The following is a 26,494-nucleotide window of genomic DNA, read 5'->3' as shown; positions in this document are numbered from 1 at the left end:
ACAAGTTCGCCCAATTAGGAGTTCAGTCTTGAACTAACCCTTCGGCAGTGCGACTATAGAAGTACCCAGGTAGGCGCTTCGTCTGTCTCAGTCACGTCCCGTTTTCTTCCGCTGTTACTCCTTTTCTTCACACATGTACCATTCAGCTCAAGTTAGTTCGTCATTACGTGATTAAAACGTACTTTGTAAACCACTGCCACGAGAGGCAATTCACAAGCGTGTTAGTAAGTAACACCCAACCTTTCTCAAGTTTCCTTTAAACTGTTATTCCTTCTTCTGCACAGCAGCACAAGCTTTTCTGGACCAAACTAACCAGTCCTCTGACATGTATGTCGTTTTCACTTCCCTAAACGGTACCAGTTGTGCACTGTGCATGCAAGCAGCATTAAATGAGAAAATGACGCTCACCTACGAGAGGGGCCTTTCCTAAGAGTGCTGGTCCACATAAGGCGCCCAGGACGGTATACCCTGCGGCAAGTTTTTCGATTTCCAAATACTGGGCCATCAGAACGCTCTGCATGGTAATGGCACAGCCGAGGAATAAGGCCACGCCTAGACACGACACCAGCAGGACCCAGTAGGACTCGCAGAATGGCAGTGACATAGTGCAGAAGCCCAGAAGAAAGTAGTTCAATGTCATTAACGTGGACCGCTGCAGGAGCCCACAGTCAGTAAAAATAGGAAGGACAACCCTTCCCACGAGATCCGTGATAGACGTGTAGGTGATAAAAGATAAGGTGTCCTCTAGGGGCACTCCCTTGTCCGTGGCAAAGTCCACGATCGTTGAGAAGAAAACGTCGTAGTTGTAGCAGAACGCTAGCCACGTTATCGCGAGAACGTACATCATGGTGCACTTGAGCACTCCACAAATGTTTCTTAGAACTACCTCGGTGGCGGACACCTTTTTTCTCCCATGCTTTGAGTCTGCTGTGAATATCGACAGCCTCCTTGTCTCCTGTAAGCGCTTTCTCTCCTTGATTCTGTGCCTCCTAACCCAAGGTGGCTCCCTGAAGGCGAGACTCAAGGCGACCAAGTTCATGAGAACGCCACCAAACAGCAGCAGGCTGCCTTGGAAGCCGTAGGTTTTTCTAAAGTAAAACAGCAGATGGGAGAAGATGAAGGCAGAGGCAGTGGAGCCGGCGAACGTGATGCCGTTGGCGGCCCCACGGTACCGCTCGAAGTACATGCTGATGAGGACCTGCAGCATGGTTATCACCATGCCGAGGCCGAGACCTGCGCATAGCGTGCACAAAACATGCCAGGAAACTAACAGTTCTTTGTCTGTCTGCACGTAGAGGAGCGTTTCACGGTATTACACGTTCAAATTTCGATTGACCGACCTTGTTCACCGGCATAGGCTTTCCGCAAGAAGTTCACAGACATCCAGGGTGGCATACTCAAGGTGGTTTCTGTATATCACTTGCTCCCCATTTTTGTGACTTTCGTAACCACTTCACTACCCTCCTATGATATACCAGAACTTTATACAGGTTGCCACCGACTAGGAGGCATTGTACAAGGAACATGGAACCGGAATTTAACAGAGAACATAATTCGGTGAACAGAACGAGGAAAACGCAGTGCTTGAATTTGCACTCGTTTAACCGCATATATTTCATATTCATCATCATCAGCCTGGTTACGCCCACTGCAGGGCAAAGGCCTCTCCCATACTTCTCCAACTACCCCGGTCATGTACAAATTGTGGCCATGTTGTCCCTGCGAACTTCCTAATCTCATCTGCCCACCTAACTTTATGTCGCCCACTGCTACGCTTCCCTTCCCTTAGAATCCAGTCCGTAACCCTTAATGACCATTGCTTATCTTCCCTCCTCATTACATGTCCTGCCCATGCCCATTTCTTTTGCATGATTTCAACTAAGATGCCATTAACGCGCATTTGTTCCCTAACCCCATCTGCTCTTTTCATACCCCTTAACGTTACACCTATCATTCTTCTTTCCATAGCGCGTTGCGTCGTCCTCAATTTAAGTAGAACCCTTTTCGTAAGCCTCCAGGTTTCTGCCCCGTACGCGAGTACTGGTAATACAAAGCTGTTATACACTTTTCTCTTGAGGGAAAATGGCAACCTGCTGTTGATGATCTGAGAATGCCTGCCAAACGCACTCCAGCCCATCCTTATTCTTCCGATTATTTCACTCTCATGATCCGGATCGGCAGTCACTACCTATCCTAAGTAGATGTATTCTCTTACCATTTCCAGTGCCTCGCTACCTATCGTAAACTGCTGTTCTCTTCCGAGACTGTTAAACATTGCTTTAGTTTTCTGCAGACTAATTTTTAGTCTTACCCTTCTGCTTTGCCTCTCCAGGTCAGTGAGCATGCATTGCAGTTGGTCCCCTGAGTTACTAAGAAAGGCAATATCATCAGCGAAGCGCAAGTTACTTAGGTATTCTCCATTTACTCTGATCCCAAATTCTTCCCAATCCAGGTCTCTGAATACCTCCTGTAAACACGCTGTGAATAGCATTGAAGGGATCGTACGTATCTCTCTGCGGCATATATGTACAGGGTTATAAATATAGTAAGCACACATTCACAGCCGCCTACCTTTGCTTTCTTTCCAGCTTTGCACTAACTGTTCCTGACACTGCTGTCCTCTCACTCATCAACGCTCATTGCTGCTTGCGAACGCTTACTGACGCTAGCCGCAGTGGCCCAGTGGCTATGGAATTTCGCTGCTGATCTCGAGGACGCGGGTTCGATACAGTCCGCTGCGGCTGCATTTCGTTGGCGACGAAATGCATAAGCACCCTGTATATAAAATAAAATAAAAGATAAATATACGGGTAGGTTAAAGAATTCCAGCTGGTCAAAAGTAATCCGAGTGCCGCACTGCGGCTTGCCTCATAATCAGATTATGGTTTTGACACGTAAAATCCTGAATGTGTTATTTATATTTCACTAATTGCTCTTGCGTTTACGTCCCCTCTTTCACCGGTACATTAGAATCCCTCGCTCAAACTTGCACGATCGTATGAGAAATGAGTGTGAGTGAGCATGAATAACGTCACTTGTATGAACCTGCCGACCTCAGTGTATTTTACATAGCTCGTGGCAATGGGCATCCATTCAGAATATCGGCCATGACGCAACGCCTCTAGTGTTGTTCTTGGTGCGGCCGCGCCCAGGTTTTCTTATCTGGTTCCAGTTAGAGAAGTTTCTCGGGAAGAAGCATACATGACTTACAGTACGAACCAATGTTGAAAGGAATGGTTATGCATTATTTGGCTACCAATTAGTGCATAATAAATACAAAGAAGGCATGGGTTGTTTTGTCTACGAATGCCAAGCTAAGGCACCCTATAACGTATTTTTTTTTTAGTTTTGATGAAACACAAGTGTTCTAGATACATTGGTCTTAGTACCAGACAGATGTTCAATTTACACGGTTGTACGTTTTTCTCGGGGCAGTGCTTTTCACTCTCTTCCAAGTGTTGTGTTCGTTCAAATTACCCGACGCGGACGGCCAAGGACACGTTTTAGCCGTTGTTAGACGTAAGCAGAAGGCTGCGGGGCAGTCTGACTTCCCTCAAACTACAGCTCTATACCAAATGTACCGGACCATGGGACGTGGTTCTTTACAGCAAAGATTCTATACGCATTATTGTTGCGACTGGCCCGTGGGCTGAACAATGTGTCACGCTGCCGATACCACGGCGACAGCATCAATATTGCAAGTACGCAGAACAGCCCGCAACTGTTGAAAAGCGCTTACAAGTGTCACACCCACCGTGGTCTCTTAGTGGATATGGTGTTCGGCTCCTAAGCACGAGGTCACAGCATCGAATCTCGGCCCCTACAGCCGCATTTTGATGTTGCCGAAATGCGAAAACACCCATGCACTTAGATTATGCGCGCGTTAAAGAACACCAGGTGGCGGAAATTTCCGGAGTCCCCGACTACGGCATGCCTCACAATCATATCGAGGTTTGGCACGTCAAATTCCATAATTTGTTTATTAATTTAAGAGGCTACAACGGCGAACTGACGTTTCTTAGCCATTCCGCGCGCATTCTCGCGTCATTCCCCACGGCGCGGGCGACCCTCTTATGTCTGCGTCGGTTCGCCACTGCTGTCTCTTTTCAGCGATCGAGCGGGACGGTTAACCTGTGCGCATTCGCTCCTTCAAAAATAGGTTTTTTTAAAAAAACTACTGGATTGGAGATAATGTCCGAAAGGTGACGCCGGCTGCCTCTATCTTACCAGGGGGCTCTATAAGCGTTGCCACTTGGCGGGGAACAGGATTCGTTTCCTGCTCGCTTCCAGTGACTTTCACAAGGCCAGTTTTGTCGTACAGATGCTTCTCGAAATATGTGTCTGTGCCGCTGGTTTTAGGATGAAGTTTCGAAGTCTTGGCAACTGCTACGAGAGATTAGTATGTCACTACTCAGCCTATAGCAATATTTTAGCCCGAGACAGCTTTCTGTTATCTTCCAATTAGTCTGACATTTATATTAACAGATAAAGAGCAGTTCAACTCCGACTGTTCGCCATGTGTTTGAGCACGCTTTCAAGGGTAATGTAGGGGAAAGCGCTGGGGCTTCAACTCTGCTGGTAGGAATGTGTGAGGGTTGCCACTCTAGAATTAGTTTTTGCAACTTCTTCGTTCCTGTTACTTGGCGAGGAAGACACCGGCAGTGTATGTGTGTGCTTTTTGCTTTTGCGCGCGTCAGTGTCTTTGCCTCTGCTGCGCGTGTGGCGGTTGGAAAATCCGTTGAACTTAACGCAGGTGCCGAGCGACGATCGCAAGAGTGGCAAGCGCTCGCTTCTTCCTTCTCTTGAGCGAAGGCGTTTAGGAGAGGCTATAAAAAATGGCCCCGCGGGCTATTGAACATCAGCCTTCATCACAAGTTTATGCAGTGTGCGTCGCTCTACGTCATGAGGGTTGTAATCAAAAGTACATCTTACTCGTTATGTCAATCATCTTGGCTGGGCCGAACGTTCTGACGAAGCTCCAGGCTGCTACGACCACACAACCTCCACGGTACTGGGCGCATACGCAGTTGTAACAACTAGTGCCAGCAGCGTGAAATAATATCCACTGGTTGCCTGCGTGAGATGCCAGTCTTCGGGTTGATCTAGGCCGCATTGTTTGTTGCGAGGTTTAGTAAGTTCGTTACATTTTTCTACTAAGTTTAACCGGTGCTTTTCAGTGTAGGTGACAAAGCAATTAAAAGCTGCCTTTGTTGTCTAGTTTGTGTGAGGATTGTCAGGAGCTCAGTTTAGCGGACGCAAGGAATACACGTTTTGACAGCTTGAGAACGGAGGGTCGACTGGCTTTATTCAAAAGTAAAAGCACGTTTGCCGAGTCGCACTGATGGTGCCCCGGTCAGGCAGCCACTTCGGTTCCGAGAAAGAGAAGGGGCAATGACCCCCACGGCTAGGCACGTAGAGGTAGCCTGCAGGGGGCAATGACCACTATGGCGGGGACAACGACGTAACGGACGGCCGCTACAAGGGCTCCCCCGCACTAGAATCACGGAGGCTTATGTGTGAATAGCAGAAGTAATGAAGTATTCATGTTCAAGATAGGCTGGTTTCACGTGGTCGCGCGACTCTCTCTTCTTTGCCGTTAACGTCAGTCTTCACGATTTTCTCTGTACGGGAAGCCACACGAAAGTGGCTTTCGCAGAAAAGAGTCAATGGTGGCTTGATAGACTAGGGTCGCAGAAAGGCGGGCGTGCTTGAGTCCATTGTCGGGAAGCTAGACAAAGGCTGCCCTCGGGCGTTACGTGGGGGTGTAGGTCGAAGCTGGTCGAGCAAGGAATAAAGGCTCTCCCTTGTTAGGTGCCGAAAAACTGGCCCGGAACGCGGATTGCTGACCCATAGAGTATCTCGTCTGCACCGACTCTGAGGTCATCCTTTATTGCTGCTCGCGACACCACTAGTACTAGGGGTAGCCTTTGCACCCAGTGCTGTATGTCCAGCGTGGCGTTCAATGACGCCTTCAGTTGTCGGTAGAGACACTCGACCATGCCGCTCTCTGTGGGTGGTAAGCCGTGGTCTTATGAAGGCACGTGCCGAGCACTCGTGCCGTGCAATAAATCGAATACTGCCCGCCGAAACTGATGGGGGAGAGAGGCACGAACTGGCGCCAAGCTGCCTGGGATGTGTCGCACGTGACCGATGTTGTTGTGCGGGCAATCGGCATTTCCACAAGCTGGATCGACGAGCGTATATCCTGCAATTGGCGCAGCTCGGAGTCGTTTTCCTGGGTGTAGGCTAGAGCTTCGAAATCCGCAAGGCCAGCAGGCACAGCTCCGATTAGCGACAGTTCCTAAGCTGCCTGATTTTCGGTCCCAGATATATGGCGTATAATATTCTAAGATAAAGGAAAGTTCTCGAAGCTCACGTTTTGATTGTGAGGAACTGTTGTTCTTGAAAAGGAAGGTTAACGGCTTGTGGTCGGTCAAAATGTAAAAGCTGTAGCCTTCAAGAAAGAAACCTAAATGCTTGGCTTCGCAATACATGGCCAACATCCCCCTCTCGAAGGTGGTGTAGCGAGCTTCTGTAGGTTTCAGGTGCTTTGAAACGAAGCCCAGCGGCCTCCACTCTGTACCATCGTGCTTCTGCAGTGCTGGACTACTCAACCTACTACCATGGTGGACGCGTCTACCATAAGCCGTGTTGGCGGGTCGGGCAACGGATCAATCGGCAACACTGCAGTCGCCAACCACGTTTTGACTTCTTGGATAGAGTGTTCGTGCTCCGAGGACCAGTACAAGGCAGGCATTTTTTTTGGAGTCGCGATGCAGGAGGTTGATAAGCGGCTGAAGAACTTGCGTACAGGATGGTATGAAGCGCCTGTCAAATTTCATGATCCCCAGAATCTCCCGCAACTTTCGCAAGCATGTTGATGAGGGGAAGCCTTCGATTGCCCGCACTCGTTATACTAGCAGCTAGAACCTGTGATAATGCGATAGCCGAGAAAATCTAAGGTTCCGACTACGAAAATGCATTTCTCGGACTTTATGACTGGACTGTGTTCATGCAGTAGCTCAAGCAGAAGGCGAACGTGCTCTATGTCCTCTTTGTCTGTGCGACTTGCAGCCATAATGTTGTCAAGGTAGAAGAAAATGAACGGGAGTGCGTGCGTAACCTTGTCCATGAACCTTTGAGAAGTTTGCCGCGCATTCACGAAACCGTAAGGCATAAGGACAAACTCAAATAGGCAAAACGGAGTAGTGATTGGTGCCTTCGAAGTGTCGCTCGGCTCGACAGGAACCTTGTGCTATCCGCTCATCAAATTGATCTTGCTGTACATTTTGGTTCCTGCGAGAGGGGCGCCGAAGTCAGGTACGTGGGAAAGCGGATATTGATCCGGAATAGTGATGGCATCAAAAGCTCTGTAATCACCACAAATGCACCTATCGCCACTATCCTGGGGGCCTATAACGTAAAACTATTCCAATATGGTTTCATTCCAATCTCCTGACGCCAAATTTGCGTCACCACCGACGCAAGTGGTCGCAAGTAGCCGACACAAGCATCGGGCGGTGACCTCCAGGGTTGTCTGCACAGACAAATCAAACGGTCTCCTCATTCATAGGAGGCCACTTTTGTTTGCTTGAAAAACGAATAAAATTGCCTACACTGAGCGAAGCGTCTTATCTAATTGGCTGACAAGAGTCGAGCAGCACGCTGAAGTGGATAGGAAGTCGGTGGGGCCGAGCCAGTGCACTGAATCTCGATAGCCGGAGAAGAGGGTGGTGCTGGTGCCTGCAATTGGTCCGCTTTCCCTTACATAGCTTGTGGTGGCTGGTAGGAAATCGTGGTGGCATGCAACGGAAGCGTAAGAATGACCCTAAAACGGATCCTCAGCAAAGAAGAGTTGGCAGAACGAGGTTGTAAACGTGCCGAAAGTGCTCGAAAACGTTACACGGCCACGCAAAAAGTTTTATTATACGCAAAAGGCCAAACGGCACGGCAGCAGGGCTTGCACGCAGATGGCACTCGCCGTGGTTGCTCAGTGGCTATGGTGTTAGGCTGCTGAGCACGAGGTCGCGGGATCAAATCTCGGCCACGGCGGCCGCATTTCGGTGGGCGCAAAATGCGAAAACACCCATGTACTTAGATTTAGGTGCACGTTAAAGAACCACAGGTGGCCGAAATTTCCGGAGTCCTCCACTACGGCGTGCCTCCTAATCAGAAAGTGGTTTTGGCACGTAAACCCCATAATTTTTTGCACGCAGATGGCTCACCCGCTTGTCTTCTTTGTGCAGATTATCCCCAGCCTGCTGCTGATACCAGCGGAATATCAAGAACGAAATCAGCCTTTCGTGATTCTCGACGCGCATGTGCTTCAGAACGGCACCTTTTCGTCGTTTCGTTTCCTACCATTCGTGGAAGGGAACCCGTCATCGTCTACCTCCAGCGGAAGTACATTCTTGAAGCCACCCAGCACGGCCCTTCACCTCACCAGGAGCATAAAAGCCGGCGACGACCCAGCACATCCCAAAGGGCACGGCAGCAGGGCTTGCACGCTGATCGCTCTCCCGCTTGTCTTCTTTGTTCGTTTTGGAAGACGTTTTGGAAAGTGTTTTCGCTCTAGTGAGCGCTGTCTTGTCGTGCTGCCGTGCCCTACGGTGCCTCTCGATTATCTGTATGAGATAGTGTACAACATAGTGTACAACAAGTTGTTGTTGCTTGCTGGAGACGTTGAGACAAATCCTGGGCCTAACATGCCGAAGAGTTAACTCAAATTGCCGCAGATATAAAGACAATAAAGGAAGAACGACTGACATCGATATATAAAAACTAGAACGTCTATCATGCCTTGAAGATAATGTTTCAGCTTGCACTAAACAAGTCGCTAGCCTATAAAAAACTGTATCGTCCTTGGAATTAAGGCTACGCGATCTAGAGAATAGATCCAGAAGGTCGAACCTTATTGTGTATGTATGCAGGAAGATATAGAAGGAAATACCGAATCCCTGGAACGCGCAGTGAATGAAAAGGTAATTAGGCATACTTTGAAGATATAAGCAGTGGCAATAGAACGCATCCATAGACTAGGCAAACCAATGGCAAACAAAACAAGACCAATAATCTTTAAGCTCCTAGACTTCCAAGACAAAACAAAAATTTTGCGTAACTGTCAAAAACTCAAGGATAGTGACTACACCAACAGCGAAGACTTTTCAGCGCGAGTTCGAGATATTAGGAAGAAGCTATGGTAATATGGAAAATCAAGAAAGGAATCCGGTGATAAAGTGGCCCTGGACTACGACGAACGAAAGATTAATAGTTGCCTTTATTATTAGGACGAGGAAAATGATGAGGTGACCCCCCCATTATGCCCACTTCCAGCTATACAAAAAACCAGGACATCGTAACCCGAACCTTGCGCCCCCGCCGTCACTAACATCCAAAATAACGTTCGGAAATATTAACGCTCGAAGCGTTAGTATTAAGCTCGGGCCCCTCGAATCAACGTTAATATCTTTCGAACCAGAATTTATGGGCATAACAGAAACTTGGCTAACCAAAGACGTCAAAGACTTCGAAATTACTCCCCCAAAGTATGTCATTATTCGCAAACATCGGCCAACACGAGGCGGCGGCGTCGCTCTTTTGATAAAAAGGGAAATTCCGTACGTTAAGTTACCTGAAAGTGCAGCGGTGGCGTAGAGGTAGAACACCCGCCTCGCGTGCAAGAGGTCCGTGGTTCGAATCCCGGTGCCGCGCAATTTTCCACCGGATTAAAAAAAAAAAAAAAATCCGCGGGTTGATAAAATTGCATAAACAGGCCTGGAGTGTGGCCTGATCCCGGTGACCAGAACCGGTAACGCACTCCCTCACCAGAGCAGGATTGGCCACCCTGGTGCAGTACTTGGCCACAACCTCCTATATGAACACAGCAACCAAACCCCGGCCCTCAGTCCCCAGCAGCTGCGAAGCAACTGACCACGGCGGCGGTCAGACCTGCGACGCTGCAGAGGGTGCTAAGAATCCCTGGCTCCGGACAGGCCGCCATTGGAATATGAACCTGGCAACGTTTAACGCTAGAACATTATCTAGTGAGGCGAGTCTAGCAGTGCTATTGGAAGAATTAGAGGGCAGTAAATTGGATATAATAGGGCTCAGTGAAGTTAGGAGGCCAAAAGAAGCATATACAGTGCTCAGAAGCGGGCACGTCCTGTGCTACCGGGGCTCAGCGGAGAGACGAGAACTAGGAGTCGGATTCCTGATTAATAAGAATATAGCTGGTAACATACAGGAATTCTATAGCATTAACGAGAGGGTGGCATGTCTTGTTCTGAAACTTAATAAGAGGTACAAAATGAAGGTTGTACAGGTCTACGCTCCTACATCCAGTCATGATGACCAGGAAGTCGAAAGCTTCTATGAAGACGTGGAATCGGCGATGGGTAGAGTGAAAACAAAATACACTGTACTGATGGGTGATTTCAATGCCAAAGTAGGCAAGAAGCAGGCTGGAGAAAAGGCAGTGGGGGAATACGGCATAGGCACTAGGAATAGCAGGGGAGAGTTATTAGTAGAGTTTGCGGAACAGAATAATATGCGGATAATGAATACCTTCTTCCGCAAGCGGGATAGCCGAAAGTGGACGTGGAGGAGCCCGAACGGCGAGACTAGAAATGAAATAGACTTCATACTCTGCGCTAACCCTGGCATCATACAAGATGTGGACGTGCTCGGTAAGGTGCGCTGCAGTGACCACAGGATGCTAAGAACTCGAATTAGCCTAGACTTGAGGAGGGAACGGAAGAAACTGGTACATAAGAAGCCGATCAATGAGTTAGCAGTAAGAGGGAAAATAGAGGAATTCCAGATCAAGCTACAGAACAGGTATTCGGCTTTAACTCAGGAAGAGGACATTAGTGTTGAAGCAATGAACGACAATCTTGTGGGCATCATTAAGGAGTGTGCAATAGAAGTCGGCGGTAACTCTGTTAGACAGGATACCAGTAAGCTGTCGCATGAGACGAAAGATCTGATCAAGAAACGCCAATGTATGAAAGCCTCTAACCCTACAGCCAGAATAGAACTGGCAGAACTTTCGAAGTTAATCAACAAGCGTAAGACAGCTGACATAAGGAAGTATAATATGGATAGAATTGAACAAGCTCTCAGGAACGGAGGAAGCCTAAAAGCAGAGAAGAAGAAACTAGGAATTGGCAAGAATCAGATGTATGCGTTAAGAGACAAAGCCGGCAATATCATTACTAATATGGATGAGATAGTTCACGTGGCTGAGGAGTTCTATAGAGATTTATACAGTACGAGTGGAACCCACGATGATAATGGAAGAGAGAATAGTCTAGAGGAATTCGAAATCCCACAAGTAACGCCGGAAGAAGTAAGGAAAGCCTTGGGAGCTATGCAAAGGGGGAAGGCAGCTGGGGAGGATCAGGTAACAGCAGATTTGTTGAAGGACGGTGGGCAGATTGTTCTAGAGAAACTGGCCACCCTGTATACGCAATGCCTCATGACTTCGAGCGTACCGGAATCTTGGAAAAACGCTAACATAATCCTAATCCATAAGAAAGGGGACGCCAAGGACTTGAAAAATTATAGACCGATCAGTTTACTGTCCGTTGCCTACAAAGTATTTACTAAGGTAATTGCAAATAGAATCAGGAACACCTTAGACTTCCGTCAACCAAAGGACCAGGCAGGATTCCGTAAAGGCTACTCAACAATAGACCATATTCACACTATCAATCAGGTGATAGAAAAATGTGCGGAATATAACCGACCTTTATATATAGCTTTCATTGATTATGAGAAAGCGTTTGATTCAGTCGAAACCTCAGCAGTCATGGAGGCATTGCGGAATCAGGGTGTAGACGAGCCGTACGTAAAAATACTGAAAGATATCTATAGCGGCTCCACAGCCACTGTAGTCCTCCATAAAGAAAGCAACAAAATCCCCATAAAGAAAGGCGTCAGGCAGGGAGATACGATCTCTCCAATGCTATTCACAGCATGTTTACAGGAGGTATTCAGAGACCTGGATTGGGAAGAATTGGGGATAAGAGTAAATGGAGAATACCTTAGTAACTTGCGCTTCGCTGATGATATTGCCTTGCTTAGTAACTCAGGGGACCAACTGCAATGCATGCTCACTGACCTGGAGAGGCAGAGCAGAAGGGTGGGACTAAAAATTAATCTGCAGAAAACTAAAGTAATGTTTAACAGTCTCGGAAGGGAACAGCAGTTTACGATAGGTAGCGAGGCACTGGAAGTGGTAAGGGAATACATCTACTTAGGACAGGTAGTGACTGCTGATCCGGATCATGAGAGTGAAATAATCAGAAGAATAAGAATGGGTTGGGGTGCGTTTGGCAGGCATTCTGAGATCATGAACAGCAGGTTGCCATTATCCCTCAAGAGAAAAGCTTATAACAGCTGTGTCTTACCAGTACTCACGTACGGGGCAGAAACCTGGAGGCTTACGAAAAGGGTTCTACTTAAATTGAGGACGACGCAACGGGCTATGGAAAGAAGAATGATAGGTGTAACATTAAGGGATAAGAAAAGAGCAGTTTGGGTGAGGGAACAAACGCGCGTTAATGACATCTTAGTTGAAATCAAGAAAAAGAAATGGGCATGGGCAGGACATGTAATGAGGAGGGAAGATAACCGATGGTCATTAAGGGTTACGGACTGGATTCCGAGGGAAGGGAAGCGTAGCAGGGGGCGACAGAAAGTTAGGTGGGCAGATGAGATTAGGAAGTTTGGAGGGTCAACATGGCCACAATTAGCACATGACCGGGGCAGTTGGAGAAGTATGGGAGAGGCCTTTGCCCTGCAGTGGGCGTAACCAGGCTGATGATGATGATGATGATGAAGTTACCTGACGTTGATGAGGTTGAAGCTGTATTTTGCAAACTTTGCTTTGCCAATACCACCTCATTGTTGGATGCATTTACCGTAGTCCTTTGCTGATCTGAATGTACTGCAATCATTGCACGTGTATATGCAGCTGCATGTGAAGCGCACCAAGCTCATATTACTAGGCGACTTTAATCTGCCTAATATCAACTGCCACACATTGCATCACCGTTCACCTTGCGCAGATATTCTTTGTGACATTATGCTCTCTTTTAACCTAACCCAGATAATAACTGAACCCACCCGTCTCCAAGGATTCAGTTCTAACATTTTAGACCTAGTATTTTTAAGCAATCATTTCCCCACCCATATCGCTGAATTCGAAGTGTCAATCGGCTTCTCAGATCACAAACTAGTATTGTGTGAGCTGCCGTATCAAGATTCGCTACCCTCTTCACAACCAACAAAAGAGTATAAAGACTACAGCAGAGCTGATGATAAAAGCATCATCGATACACTGTCATTTCAACTATCGTCATTCAAGGAACTCACACATGATGGAAACACAAACACAGAAATTTTATGGCACAAATTTAAGTCCGTTGTATCATATTGCGTCAGTAACTACGTCCCCTTAAAGACTAAGAAAACTCATAAACATAACCCCTGGATAACTCGGACCATTATTCATGCAAAAAGGAACGTTCACCGAATCAGAAGAAACAAAAAGTCCTATTCCTCACAAAGAACTGCTCAACAATTAACTTACGCCGTGGAAAATTTGAAAACAAAAATTAAGAAGGCCAAATCACACTATTTTACAAAAACACTTCCTAACTTTATAAAGAATGCTCTCGAAAATTTCTGGCGTTATTTAAACCCTAAAAAAACGAGATGAAAGACCGACATGTCCTACGGATAACAAAAACGCTGCGACTTCATTGAGTAATTATTTCTGCACTATTTTACATTTGATAACGGAGAACTACCAGGAACAGCCTCCAGCACTGGTGTGAAGCTGGAACCACTAATTATAACAGAAACAGGAGTACTAAATCTTTTACTAAATCTCGACACATAATAAGGGCCAGGACCACATAACATCCCTAACATATTCCTTTATCGATAAGCGATGTGGATGCCAAAATTCCTAATCCTCCTTGTTAACAAATCATTATCCACCTGCACCCTTCCTACGAAATGGAAAACTGCCAAAATAGCACCAATACACAAATCAGGAAATAAATGTGATCCTTCAAACTAAAGACCCATACCATTAACCAGCACAGTATGCAAGTTATTATTACATATTTTAAAACACGTAAATGCTTACCTAGAAGTAAATGATATCTTAACCCCTTGTCAGCACGGCTTTCGTAAAGGCCTTTCTACTATTACGCAATTAATTGAATTAACACATGACATATCCAAGAGCATTGATAACCAGAAACAAATAGACCTCATATTTTTAGACTTTTCGAAGGCATTTAACCGCGTGTCACACACTAAACTTCTTGCAAAACTAGAACTAACTTTGCGAAGCGGCCCTATCCTTGATAGGATTAAAAGCTATCTTGGTAATCGCACACAATTTGTTGAAATTAACAACGAGAAGTCCGCGACAACTAACGTTACATCAAGAGTACCCCAAGGAAGTGTCTTAGCCCCAGTGTTGCTCTTAATCTTTATTAATGACTTAGCAACATATGCTTCACAGAACATCAAACTTTTTGCAGATGACTGCGTTCTTTTCAAGAAAATTAACTGTCTTGATGACCATAGTACTTTATATAACGCTATAGCAGCAGTTTCCCAGTGCTGCAAGGACTAGCAGATGGATATTCATCTAAAAAATCCTTTCTATTATCTATAGCCAGAAAAAAACATACATCAGCCTTCCTGTGCACCCTTAACAACATTCCTCTTGCATCTGTTCATGAGCATAAGTACCTTGGTGTGACACTAACATCTGACTTCAGGTGGGATTCTCACGTTAACGATATCAGATCAACCGCAATGAGACAGTTATTCTTCATTAACAGACGCCTTAAACTTGCACCATCTGAAACAAAGTTGCTCGCATATAAAACACTTATAAGACCGGTTCTAGAGTACGCCAACACCGTTTCGTACCCGTTTACTAACAAGCTGATTTAAAAACTTGAAGGTGTACAGCGAGAAGCGCTCAGATACATATATATTAAAAATTCCATCACAGACTCACCAGCAGCATTGCTAAAACGGGCAGAAGTTCTACCCATGGATAAAAGAGCGAAGGTTGCTAGACTAAAGATCATGTATAAGTTAATACACAATCAACTTAAACTGCCTATTAAGAAATACATATCAATGTCCTCGAATAGATTAACTCGTCATAAACTCACGCACACATTAAGCGAATTTTATTCCGCACTGATATTTTCAAATACTCATTTTTTTCAAGGGCGACACGCGAATGGAATAATCTTAACACAGGTATCACTGACAGCTCAACCTTAGATACGTTTGGTACTCTGATTGCGGATTAACTATACGTATTGCAGCAATAATTCTTCGCATTATTTACGTAGTTCCTTGTTGCCTTGTTATTTTAACGGTGTTTGTGCTTGAATATAATTACGGCCATGATGCAATATATTTCTTTTCTTGTTGGCATTGTTCTAACCTTAATTGTAATCTTAATTCGCTGATGATATTGCCTTGCTTAGTAACTCAGGGGACCAACTGCAATGCATGCTCACTGACCTGGAGAGGCAAAGCCGAAGGGTGGGTCTAAAATTAATCTGCAGATAACTAAAGTAATGTTTAACAGTCTCGGAATTGTTGCGTGAATGTTGCGTGAATGTTGCGTGAATGAATTGTTGCGTGAATGTTATTACCTCAATACTGACCCTGTAACTGGTTTCTGCAACTGTAATTATTGTTGTCATATCCTCTTCGTTCTAGTTATTCTCTTGTATAATCACGTAATAAAATTGTTATATGCCCAAACTCTTTATTGTATAAGATTTAGTATGTAAGACCTTATACCATGTTCCCGTGTGTCACATACAGCCCTTCCTGTTGCAATCCCTGATGATATTCACAGTATCAATAAATGAAATGAAATGAAATGAAATAAGCCCATGCTCTCCGGAAGGTGCGAGTAGCCAGTGCCTGAGCGATCGGTGGCAGCCATCTTTTATTCCTTTCGGAACGGGGAAGCCTTTAGCTATTTAGAGGAAATTTCTGTTCTGTTCGGCATATTAATGCATCTTTAACGCGTACACGTGACTTTGACGCGGTGAATTTTCGCGGCTTTGTGACGTCGCGTGACAGGCAGATGAAGTACGTGCAGCCCGAAAACTTTTGACCAATAGTCGAAGGCTAAAGGCGACAAGGCACCGAATAGAGAAATAACTATTTTTCTTTTGTTCGGTACAAGCACGCATAATCAGTGTGTACACGTCATATCAGATTGGGAGCTATCGCCGTTTTCATGACGTCGCGTGACCGAGAGGCGAAGTTGAAGTGGTCCAAAAAAATGTTTTGACCAATCGCGGAGGGCTGATTGCAGAATTGGAATATAAAAGTTTGGAATAGCTTTACGTTATAGCGCCCCTGCTTTGGAACCACATGTAGGGGTGAAGACCAATTTCTGTAGGACGACATTGCCGAACGCGTCGTTGTGAAAATCGCGGTCGCTTAGAACATTCGACGGTGGACGGTGTAAAGAGGTACGCGGACAAACTACGACACCACATTAGATCTAAGAATCATGTCTTGCAGGAGCGTGTCACAGACTCCACAGAAGTCCTTGATGCGTGAAGTGATTTTTAGTAGTTAATACGGTGTAGCCAAGCACAGTGAACACCTTTTTACTCACTGATGCGACGACAACGTGTCTGCAGTCATCTGAGAAGAGCGGGGAGAACGAGTGAGCAGCTGCCGCTGCGTAATGGCGAGTCGTCTCCAGATGTGAAGCCAGCGAACGACAAGAGTGTCGCCGCAGTTGCTGTTACTGGTACGACTAGCGCTGCTGCGTAACCACGCAGCCAAATTCATACATCTTTTCACTTCGATGGTCCGCTTACAAGCCTATAGACAATGGTTGGGAAAAGCCGTGCCCTTCGATACGTCGGTGTCTTTTGAGAAAAGTGACAACGCAAGTACTTCAAAGCAATTAAGAAAGGGAAGTGTCGGAGTTTGAGATCCAGGAGGCCGGGTGCTGGTGCAAGTGAGTTTTTGGCTCGCTACACCTGACCACATAGAATAATAAGATACTGTGTATCTACCATGGCGCCCAGGCTACGCGCTTCTGCGACCTCACGATTTTGATTCCAAAAGGTATCGGTAGACGACAGTTTCGTTGCGCTGAAGTCTAAAAACCTATAACGTTAAGCAATGCTGAATATAACAGGTTTGCCGCATTTTGTCACATTGGGTCCAATCTGTAATATCAATCCTGATTGGACCTCATCACATGTAGAGAACGAAGGGCCGCTCAATAAAAACTAACATACATATATTGCGCGTACCATGTTTAATTTTCGCTCAAATCCGTATAAGCAACTCAAATTACTTCCAGATGACTTCAATAAAGCATTTGATCGCGTCTCACAAGCGTTTCTACTCACTCGCGCTACTTTTTGGGCACACTGCGCCGCCTAATGGCGTTGCCGAGAAGGCTACGCTTGGCCTTTGAGGAGAGGAGTCATGTTGGCCTACGCCTACTCTGTTCAGTGGAATGGAGTACTCTGTAGTGCCACCAAGGAGCCTTGGTATTCCATTAATTAGACACTTTTCCACAATATGGCAAGGAGAGGGTTCGAAACTTGGAAAGTTATGCAACGTTTTTTGCATAGCACATCCTTTGAATTTTTGTAAAGGCAAATGCATGCAACATGTTCTTGGCAACAAAACGTTTCCATGTAATATAAGTGATTCTCTATAGCGGATTCTCTGAGTCAAGTTACGAAGGTATGAGTTGGGGTTATGTTTTCAGGCCGGTTAGTGCCGGTTGCTTGGACTTAGTGCACCGATATGTATGGCAGTGGGTATCTCGAGTGTTCTTTCATTTAGGGACGATCTCCACTCAATATTTCGAGATTTCTTCTAGGTCAACCTGGGTGCACGTTTTACCTAAAATAGTAGTTCATAAAATTTTTCTTTGCAGCCGAGTCGTTTTGGATTTATGAGTCAAGGGTAGATCTCCGTTGGGGATTTAACGGTGAAGTTTAAAAAGGAAAACTTGTGCAGTGTATCGCGAAAGAACCTTAAGAGACATTTGTTATTTACGTTGTTCCCGCCGCCACTTCCGCACGCAAGATACTTCAGCCTGCAAGGACAGATACTACTAGGTCGTGTGCGGAAAATTCCACTGTCTTCATCTAGAAAAAGCGTTCTACTTACAATTACGTTTTAATACCTTGCCTGTCAGGACTTGGCAACGTTAAGGAGATAGTTTCGTCACAGCAATTATTTTCCTCTGGTTGATGTACCCGAAAGGATTGAACGTTGTTTTATGAGCTGCAGAAAAGCCTTTTTATTTTGGTGCGTGCTTCAACGGAATCTTTAAATAGACCTTAGCCTAAGTCCGAATCAAAGGGAAGCTGAAAGGTTTTCCAGAAAAAAATGAGTGAACATCTGTACATAATGGTTTTCAACCCTCCGAATTCGAATATTGTATCGAAATTGAGCGAAAGAAAGCGCAAATATATTTTATTTTGATGAAAAGTGCAGCAGCGGACACGCAGAGCTCGCGCGTCTCGTTTCCGCCTGTGATTAGTCGGGCGCCTCGTGACGTAAACACTAGTAACCGACCGCTGCCGCTACACATGAAGCGCGGTGCCCGGTAGTTTGGTGCTGTTTTTCTGAGACGGTAATGGAAAATTTAGAGAGACTGCGTTTTTCTGAGGAGTTCGGCGTTACTCCCTACATGTACGAGCCGATTTTGAAGAGCCAGCCTCTCGAAGAAGCAGACGATGCTGGTGCAAGCAGTGCTTTCGACGCGAACGAAAGCAAAGTCTTGGGATCTCCTCGTGTTGGAAATTCTCTTTGGTGAGTATGTTTTTTGCTAAGCGATCTAGTGATCTCGCCGATCTTTCGCCGATCTAGTGAGCTCGTTTCCGGTCAAACAACTGTAGTGTTGTGTTCCTGCATGCCTCCTCGTGGAACGTAAGCGGGGATGCGATCGTTGGCGTTTGTGCGCTGTCAAAAGCTGTCGGCAATCTACAAAGACGGTTTAAACGCGTGAAAAGCATCCCGGTTCATGCAGTATGTGTAGTGACCTTCATCTGTTGACTGCCACGTTGACTACCACTCACGTTGATTACCACTCACGTTGACTACCACTCTACATACACGCAGACGCACCAACAAAGGAATGCAGGGTCGATCGAAGCAGATTGCGATGGCACGCACGCAGAAACAAGCGCGGTCAGGCACGGTTGCCGACGCTGCGAAGGAACGAAACACTAGAGTTGACGTCACAACACCGCAGTTTCCGGTCTCCGCTCGCATCGTCAGCGTCAGCAGCAGCGCGCGGCATTCGACGGGGGGCGGAGCTACAGCGCAATTTCAACCGACGATTACGTCGCTCCTAATTGAAAAAAAAAAGAACCCCTAATTTTACCTACATGGTTTATAAGGTTCCCGCATCCGTATATGAGCGTCTTATTGAATTCGACAGACTCTTCAGCTTCCCTTTAAGTGCGATAGCTGGTGCCGACTACATTTAACGACGTTTACTTTGAAATGATTTTCCTAATTGAAGTTGCATAGTCCTTGCAACCGGCCTTGTTGGATCAAGATTCCAAACCTATATAATCATCTGCAACTAAATTTATTGAAATCATTGTCCATCTGACACTTATATGGTAGCAAATCAAATTTTGTCCATATGGATATTTCTGTATTGGTAAGGTGCTTATCTTCACCAAGATTTTTGGTGGGTTTTGTGGAGATCGGCTGTGGCCTGAGCAGCACGTTTCAAGAATGAATAGGTATTGTATGGTGCTCTGACTATATCTATTCGTCACCCTGGAAATGGTAAACATTATCTTGTTTACCGTTTTTTTTTTCTCACAAGAGTCATGTTTGCTTGAAACAAATACCATGCGAGAAAGGAATGAAAATACAAAGATTGCGGTCTAGTGGCTACAGCATTAGACTGCTGCACCGAGGCGTCCAAGTTAGAATTCTGCGAAGGACGTCCTTTATTTTTCTTTCTTAGTTCAGCGTGGAATTTACTCGGCGAGCATCCAACCAGCGACCTACCGACTGATTGACCGACTGCCAACCTAGAGGAAACCATATGACGATACATAACGGAAGCTTCGTTTTATAGAGACTCCTCATGTCAATTACAGTGTCTTCTACGTTTCACTCAGACCTATGTCTATATTTGAAGCTTTCAGAAATATCTGATGATTTTGTCTCCTCGCTGAATGAGTATAGAAGCCCACTCTACTACACTCCTCTCTCAATGACACACGCTGATACAATAAAATAAGGAACAGAACACACAGTGTGCAGAACGGTAACGTACCATGCATTGCGCCTAGCGTGACGCTGAGCCATGTGATATCCGGGGCAAATGAAGATGCTATGACGCCAGCTGCTGCCAGAACAGATCCCCCAACCAGCACGGGAACTGTGGTGAAGAGTTCACTGAGAGGACCAGAGAGTAGGCCTGCAAGAAAAAATATAGATGGCGTAACTTTTATTCGAACGTGATAACAATTATATGGACACTCGAAGAAATTTTCGTCGTTTCCATCGCCAAGAGGATCTGCATATGTTTAGCATACGTATGCGATATATGCTATGCCATGCCATATGACACATTTTCGTGGTATGTTGCCATAGTATTATGCCACAAAGCTAGTCGTGCCAGGACTTACGTTGTTAACAAAACTATTTCTCAGATTTTTGAGTATTTGCATCCCCCACAAACAAATGTCAAAGAAACATAGCGCTGACAGTGTGAATGAATACATGCGCCATTATGCTCACATTATTACGCTCACTGTTGGACGACTACAAACTGCTCGCTGCGCGTCCAATAGGCGTGGCGGCGCAGGTCCCGCGATCAGTAGCCATGAAGAAAATAGCTTCACTCATTGGGATTTGCTTCGAGACTGGCTTATTATGCAGTGAATAACTAGGATGGGGAAATGAAAGTGGGGAAAAAAGTGCAAATAACTCAGCAAGGAGTTGTGAGACAGGCAGCAGAAGCCTCGCGGACAGGTGCAGTGGCCACTGTCGGGTCAGCCAAACGGGAGCGCGATTGAATTCCCTTGTTTGGACGGTTTTGTTAGGCGTCCCCTTGGCTCTCGCTGCGACCGCGAGGAACATTTCCCCTTGCGTATCCTTACTAGCGCTTTTGTGGTGTAATGTGTGTCGCGCTGTCGTCTAACATCTCCACATCCTTCCCCGCAATGAGCACCGGCTCATTGCTGGTCGCCATCATCCATACAGACCAGTTATTGGTTGTGCTCGAGCGGGCACAAGGTTTGTAGGGGTCCTCGCAACTCTGTTTTATTCAGAAGAAGGATTTCACAAGCGCTTATTTCGCGGTCTCTTTCTGGAAAGGTTTCCACAACATCAAATATTTTGCGCACCTGGCGAGGAAACCAATCGTCATCGAGGAGAACTTTGTCTCTCACACCATACCTGTTCCCCCGCCTGGCTTTGTGACATGCGCTGAGAGTGAGAGAAGCCGCCGTAGGCATTGGCGTCTTCACCTTTGAGATAATGAGTCCAAAAGCCCAGCGAGTCGCCTCCATTTTCGTGATTGTGTCTTTAACTGGCAATCTCATCTCACTGGTTTCTCGGGGTGAGGGGGGGGGACAAGGTTGTCAGCTTTCGACCGACGAGGAGACGGGCTCGTGTCAAGGGCATAAGGTCCCCCGCGTCCGAAGAGACGCAAATCAACGGACGAGAGTTTACGGCAGCTTCGGTACACGTAAAAACTGTGGAGAAGCTGTTGTAGTTAATCCAGCTCTTTCCAAGAAATTTGCGAAGGATGGCCTTCACGGTTCTAAACATTCTTTCGCAAAAGCCACCCCACCACGCCGTTCACTCGACAATAAATTTCCAATTGTCAAGATCTGCACTAACAAATGACTGGACCTCACTTCCTTGTCTGGCATTAAACAGGAGAGAATGGGGATTCTCCCAAAAAGTGGCGAGCTCGCAGTCATTCTGCTGTGCGGAAGAGAATGCGGCCTAGTCGAAGGTCGGAGATGGAGAGTCAACCGTACCTGAACGAGAAAGGGCATCATCGGCGATGTTGTCGGCCCCATTTCCCTGGCGGATGTCGGTTGTAAATTCCAAAATATAAGCCAAATGGCGGAGTTCACGTGACACGTACTTGGATAAATAAATGAGTTGGTGCAGAAAACATACGACAGTGGCTTATGATCGGTCAGCGCGTAAACCTGACATCCTTCCTGAAAATATCGAAAGCGCTGAATCGCAGTGTAGATGGCTAGCAGCTCTCGGTCGAAGGCGCTATAGCGGGTCTCAGCAGGAAGCAGCTTTCGAAAGTAAAATGACAAAGGTCTCCCCTCAGAGTCAATGTACTGCTGTAAAACAGCTCCGACGGCCGCGCTGGAGGCCTCCATTATCAACTGAGTAGAGGCGATGCTACGCAGGTTGATAAGAAGCAGGACGTTCGTGACTGGTTTTTTGGAAGTAGTAACAGCGGCCTGGGCTTGTGATGACCATAGAATGGCAAAGGCCGGGCAGGCACTTTACCGAAGAAGTTGGTGAGCTGGCGAAGTAGCTCTTCACAGTGCGGCGTGAAGCGCCTGGAAAGATTCACAAGCCCCAGGAATCGGCATAACTGGCGCAGTCTTGTAGGTTCGAGATAAGCCTGGATGGTCTTGATGTGGGACGGGAGTGGGCGTATACCCTCCGATGATATGTGATGGCACAAAAACTCGAACTCCGATATGCCGAAAACACACTAAGAGGCGTTGACAACCAGGCCGTACTGCTGTAGACGTTGGAACAAAGAATGCAGATAGTGCACCTCATTTCAGGCGTAGGCCTGGCGAAGAGGACATCATCAAGGTACGCGAATGCAGTAAGGAGGCCCCGCGTCACCTGAGCGATGAACGGCTCGAAGGTTTGAGCCGAATTGCGGGGTCCAAAAGGCATCTGTACGCACTTAAACAAAACAAAGGGCGTTGTGATGGCGGTCTTAGGTATGTCGGCGGGTTCGATGGGAATTTGGTGGTACGCCTTAACCAGGTCCACTTTGCTAAATATGGCGCCGCTTTCGAGGCGCGATGTAAAGTCTTCGATGTGAGGCAGTGGATAGCTGTCGTCGACAGTCTTGGCGTTCAGCACTCGATAGTGTCTACAGGGACGCCAGGCAACGGGATCACGCCTGGGCCACATATGCAACGGAGAAGCTCATGCGCTGGACAACAGGCGTATAATGCCGAGCTGCAGCATGTGTTCGAACTCCCATTTGGCGATAGCTAGACGGTCCCGAAACAAGCGGCCTGGTCCAGCGAGTGCTGGTGAAGCGCGGTTGAAGATATGGCGTATCACCGTCTGTTTCGGCGGCTGAGTGAAGTTGCATGGTTTGTTTACCTCTGGAAAATCCGCCAAGATCATTTCGAACAAACAGGAAGGATGCCCACGAGAGCAAGCTCGGACCATACTCCGGAGACGGAAAGACCAGTCAGACCGTCTGTGAGGCGACAATGCAATGGCGGAAGTTGAAGTCCTAGTAGAAGTAGGAGATAAGCCCTAGCTGATGATCGGGTGAACCACGTCTACGATGACGAATACCCATCGAAAAGTGTGGCGAAGGCCGAACTCGAGGGTGAGCGATCGCAGTCCATACATCTCTATAGATGAAGTGTCGGCATCACGAAGCGACTGCTCTGCTGACCTCCATCGGTCAGCCTTAGTTGGGGTACCCACGCTGATTCTCGCGCCCCTGTCTATAAGAAACCGCGTGCTGCAGAACTTGTTGGTTACCATAAATGGCGGCTTGAACGACAAGCGAGACCACACGCAACTGTCATTGATCCCGGCAGGCGTAACCCGGCCAAGAACGGGCAGATGTGCACTTCGTGGGTCGGTGCCGGGAACGCCAGTAGTACCAACCGAGAGGCGGAAGGCTGGGACTCCAAGCTTGACGTGTGCACTACAAAGTGGAATGACCGAGAGAAGGCGAACATGTCTCCTGGGGGGTGGTCGGCGGGACTGTACGCGGTAAGACAGCAGTGACGAGCGGGGAGGTCGCCTAATGAACCCGATCGGTGAGCTGCGGCAGGCGGTCGAGGGTGACGTCGCCAGCCGCCACCAGGACGAGGCGGATCGGCTGGGAAAGCATCGGAGGAAAAGCTCCAGAGGCAACGCTGAGTGGGTGGAGAGGTCACGCTCCCCGAAAAGCTATTGGCAGCAGTTGAGAGGGGTGCCGGTCACCGAAGCCCTCCTCTGTAAGGAGCTCCTGAAGGCCTGAATGACGGCATGAATCTCTTCAGCGTCTTGGTCTTCAGGTGCTGTGAAATTGTGTAGCGCCTGTGGGGGCAGAGAGTCAACACGATCCGAGAGCTCGCTGCAACACCAGGAGGAAGGACTTAGGCGATGTGGAAGCAGAGCGTCGTTTCCGAGGTGATGCGGTAGAGGCAGTATTGCGCCTTGGCCTAATGAATCCAAACATGCGGGTTCTGGGTTCAGTAGGGCGGGAGATGAAACTGCAGTGAGGAGACGTCCTGCGGACGTGAGTCCTACTGCGAGGAGAATTCGGGCGTATCAGTCGTTGCTTTCGTACTAGGTCACTACTTGTAGGCTTATGCCTTGTGCGCAAAGAGACAGCTGACCCGAATCGACGTCGGAATAGTGGACTACGGTAAGGCGCCCTCTTTACTATCTTGTCATGCGGGTACGCGCTGTCCAGGTTCTAGGCGCCGCGCAAGGGAGGGCGCTAGCGCAATGTATGAGCGCTGTGTCGGACAGCACAGTCTAGTAAAATTTCTGCTCTTTCACACAAATATTTTGAATGCCACCAGGAATAACTTCGCTGATGGGTCAATAAGTAGCTCGAGGTGCACGGCTCGTGTTGTTGCACAATTGAAAAAAAGCATTATGATATTTGTGTTCGTACCCACTGTCGTTGAAGAGTACGTGCCCCGCAATGCCGATAAATGTTGTTCTACTGTATATGCCAGAGCGACTCTTCAGGGAGCAAGCTGGCTAGTGCGCTGTCTTGTGGCGCCGCAACTCTGTTTCTGAAGTGATGTTTTTGTTGAAGTGAAGTGTTTCAGTGTATCCGAAGGTATTTCAGTGTGTGCCCATAGATGGTGCCAATGCGTAGCAATATGGTGGCGCCCATGAAAAACGGTGTATACAGAGAAGCAACGGAGGTGTGCAGTTGGGAGTAATAGAACTCCTTTCGTATTCCCGAGACCAGACCCTATCTCCGCCTTTGCGCCCACTGGAACTTGGTGGGCGCGCCGGTCCGATATTCTGTCTGCGATAGTGTTGTCTGTGCTTCTTGATTCGCCGTCGCCCTTGTGGATTGGCTACTGCCAGGAGGAAGGGCTGGAAGAGAGGTTTTAGAATGAAAGCGTGGAGAGAAAACAAGCTGTTCTGGGCCATGGAAACGAGGCTCATTCAGACGCTCGTTGAGAAGCACGACCTTTTTCGGCTTTCACTATTCAACGACGTAAGTTTTGTTCAAGTGCCTGTACGCCTGTTGGTTTTCGATTTCATTTCATAACTTCCGAACTTCCGATTTCTTGAACACGAAGCCTCCGACGCATTAACACATGGAGCCGGGTTCGACATATAACTTAGCACCGCAACAATACAAGGCGATCCCGCTTGGAGGGACAGCGATAATTTACGCATTTTCAAGCACCGTACACTCTTCGCGGAGGTTGTCTGTTCGATCCAAGCATCCGCGCCGCTCTGTGCGTTTCACACTGTGGGGTAATAACTTTCTGCACAATTTTTAAAACCAACCTAAGGCACACAGCATACTCCTCGTCGTTGAGCTGGATTATTCGAAGAGGCGGACATGCCTAGCACGAGAACACTAACGCGTGTTCAAGAAATTAAGAAATATTTACCAATTAACTTCTTTAATTATTTCAGGGCGCACATTGCAATTTACAAATTGTTGCTGGTGCTGGTGACTTTCCAACATGTGTCTAATTGAAATTATTCTCCAACATGACACCAGTTGCGAGATATTTCTCATAGCGTGGGACGAAATAGATGGACCTTCTAGTTAATTTAATTCTTCAGTGCCTAAAAGAGCCTTTTGTTAAAAAAGTAAGTGGAACAACAGTGCATCTTTACGACGAGTTTGATGGTGCATATCTGTGAAGTAGTGTAGATTACTCAGGCAGTTCATTCCAAGTGCATGCGCCTTGCAGACCCATTGGTTACCATTCGTAAATTGCAATGTGCCGCGCAAATATATAACCAGGAAGCTAATTATTGATTTTTCAGAGGAATATGTGTTTTGATTTCTGGCGAAAGTAATGTCCGCCTCTGTGCGAAGCCAGCTCACAGACTGGAATTTAGTTATATGAAGCAGTTTTTTTTTAAATATTCCGGAAAACTTGAAAAAGAGAACCCATTATATGTGTACAAATAGGAGCACACACACACACACACACACACACACACACACACACACACACACACACACACA

At 46.9% G+C, this 26,494-nt stretch overlaps 1 protein-coding gene across 2 annotated transcripts in view; it reads right to left on the bottom strand.

Annotated features, from left to right (window-relative positions):
* Positions 1–26,494, bottom strand: part of LOC126538414 (monocarboxylate transporter 12-like) — a 46,428-nt gene that overhangs the window by 14,170 nt on the left and 5,764 nt on the right. Inside the window, exon 3 of one of the 2 annotated variants that reach the window (XM_055074424.1) lies at positions 20,354–20,497. In XM_055074424.1, the coding sequence (XP_054930399.1) occupies positions 20,354–20,497 (144 nt within the window). Of the gene's footprint in view, positions 1–408; positions 1,221–20,353; positions 20,498–26,494 lie in introns of those variants that run through there. The other variant, XM_050185259.2, reaches the window with a different exon arrangement.

This window comes from Dermacentor andersoni, chromosome 3 (assembly GCF_023375885.2).
Source record: "Dermacentor andersoni chromosome 3, qqDerAnde1_hic_scaffold, whole genome shotgun sequence".
In the NCBI taxonomy this organism is placed as follows: domain Eukaryota; kingdom Metazoa; phylum Arthropoda; class Arachnida; order Ixodida; family Ixodidae; genus Dermacentor; species Dermacentor andersoni.
The sequence above is the reverse complement of the archived record's forward strand: the minus strand, read 5'-3'. Positions and strand labels throughout refer to the sequence as shown.